Raw genomic sequence first — 1,696 nt, 5'->3', positions numbered from 1 at the left:
CTGCTGAAGCTTTCCCCACTGTTTTGTGGGCGGGGGAAGCTTCAGAGCTACTCCTGCCCACTCTAGCCAGGTTGCAGGGCAGGGGAGGGGGCTTGGCTCAGCTGGAATAGTGACAGCTGCAGCAGCAGCAGCAGTAATTGAGTTCCTGCCCCCGCATGCCTGCTCCTGGGAGCCTGGGAAGGGTGAGTTAACTCCCCCCAACCCATTGCTGCTGCTGCTGTCCTGTCACATTTCAAACTGAGTCCAGCTCCCCACCCCTCTCCCCTGCAGCTTTAAAGCTTCCCCCACCCCTAAGACAGAGAGAAAGTAGCAGCAGCAGATGGGGGAGGGGGTAAAGGGTGATGGAAGGAGAAGCTCTTCTATGGTTGGGGATTGCCAAAGCTCAAAGGGCACAGAAACTATTGCTCTTATTTCTCAGCCACATCCCTTATGCCAGAGGGCTATGCTTGCCTACAGTGCCCAAAGATTTCTCTATGGCAGGGGAAAGTCTTCAGCTAGGCAGCAAGGCTCATTTGAGGCTGGTGGAGTAGCAGCTCTTTTCTCTCTGAAAGAGACTTGAGGGTCGTGATTGACCACAGGACGAACATGAGCCACCAATGCAATTCTGCAGCCAGCAAAGCAAATAAAACCCTGGCTTGCATCTACCAATGCTTCTCAAACAAGACCTAAGAAGTCATCCTCCTGCTTTACTCAGCCTTGGTGAGGCCACAGCTGGAGTACTGCATCCAATTCTGACAGTTTGTAAGTATATAAGGGTTGTGCATCAGGAGCTGGGAGAACATCTGTTCATCAGGGCACCCCAAGGGTAGACAAAGCCTAATGGTCACAAATTTCTGGAAGACCATTTTAGACTGGATATAATGAAAAACTTCTTTACTGACCGAGTCTCCAGAGCCTGGAACAGACTCCCCCAAGAAGTGATGCAAGCACCTACTGTGGATACCTTTAAGAAACTCTTGGATGCTTATCTTGCGGGGGTGATCTGATCCCAGCTGACTTCCTGCCCCTTGGGCAGGGGGCTGGACCAGATGATCTTGTGAGGTCCCTTTCAGCCCTAATGTCTATGAAATATATAAGCAGACTTAACAGGCTCAGGGATCTGGCCTATTGTGTTTTAAGTACCGTGACTTTTTCTATTCATTTCCATTTCCATCTATAGCGATTAACATAGTAAAGCAGGTCAAGGCCACTTTTCTGTTTTTATTCATTCCTTATTCTGGTGAATTTCCAGTGCAGTCACCTTATGATTGCCTGAGAAAGGATGGAGAAAGACTGAAGGGGGATTACCCTCTTCAACAGAAAACCCCACAGGAAAATACCCTGGGAGTAAAGGAAGAAATGGACAATGGGTATCACATTTTCTCATGTGTAATTTTAATGCATCCTTCACTAAGGATCATATATGTTCTAAGTTAAGGCAAACAGGATATGAGGTACATAAGTTTCCCATTCTGGCTTCCAGGAAGGAATATGATTTCAATATAGTGCTTGTAGAGAACTTACCTAGTTCACAGTTGTCTCCTTCATAGCCACTAGTGCAACTGCACGTGTAACTGCGAATGTTGTCCATGCACATGCCATTATGCAGACATGGATTTGAGGAGCACTGGCTGCCACCTGAATGAATGGCACATCAGTAAGAGCAGTTATCATCATCAACCGTGACACACAACCTACTTAATTACAGTGCTTTCTT

At 47.5% G+C, this 1,696-nt stretch overlaps 1 protein-coding gene across 1 annotated transcript in view; it reads right to left on the bottom strand.

The window, feature by feature from the left end:
* The window catches only part of PROZ (protein Z, vitamin K dependent plasma glycoprotein), a 16,647-nt gene that overhangs the window by 5,613 nt on the left and 9,338 nt on the right, over positions 1 to 1,696 (bottom strand). The window contains exon 4 of the mRNA XM_025196077.1: positions 1,504 to 1,617. Within this exon, the coding sequence (XP_025051862.1) occupies positions 1,504 to 1,617 (114 nt within the window). The remainder of the gene's footprint in view (positions 1 to 1,503; positions 1,618 to 1,696) is intronic.

The sequence above is a fragment of the Alligator sinensis genome, unplaced genomic scaffold (genome assembly GCF_000455745.1).
Source record: "Alligator sinensis unplaced genomic scaffold, ASM45574v1 scaffold288_1, whole genome shotgun sequence".
In the NCBI taxonomy this organism is placed as follows: domain Eukaryota; kingdom Metazoa; phylum Chordata; order Crocodylia; family Alligatoridae; genus Alligator; species Alligator sinensis.
Note: the sequence above shows the minus strand (reverse complement) of the source record. Positions and strands in the feature narration are given on the sequence as shown.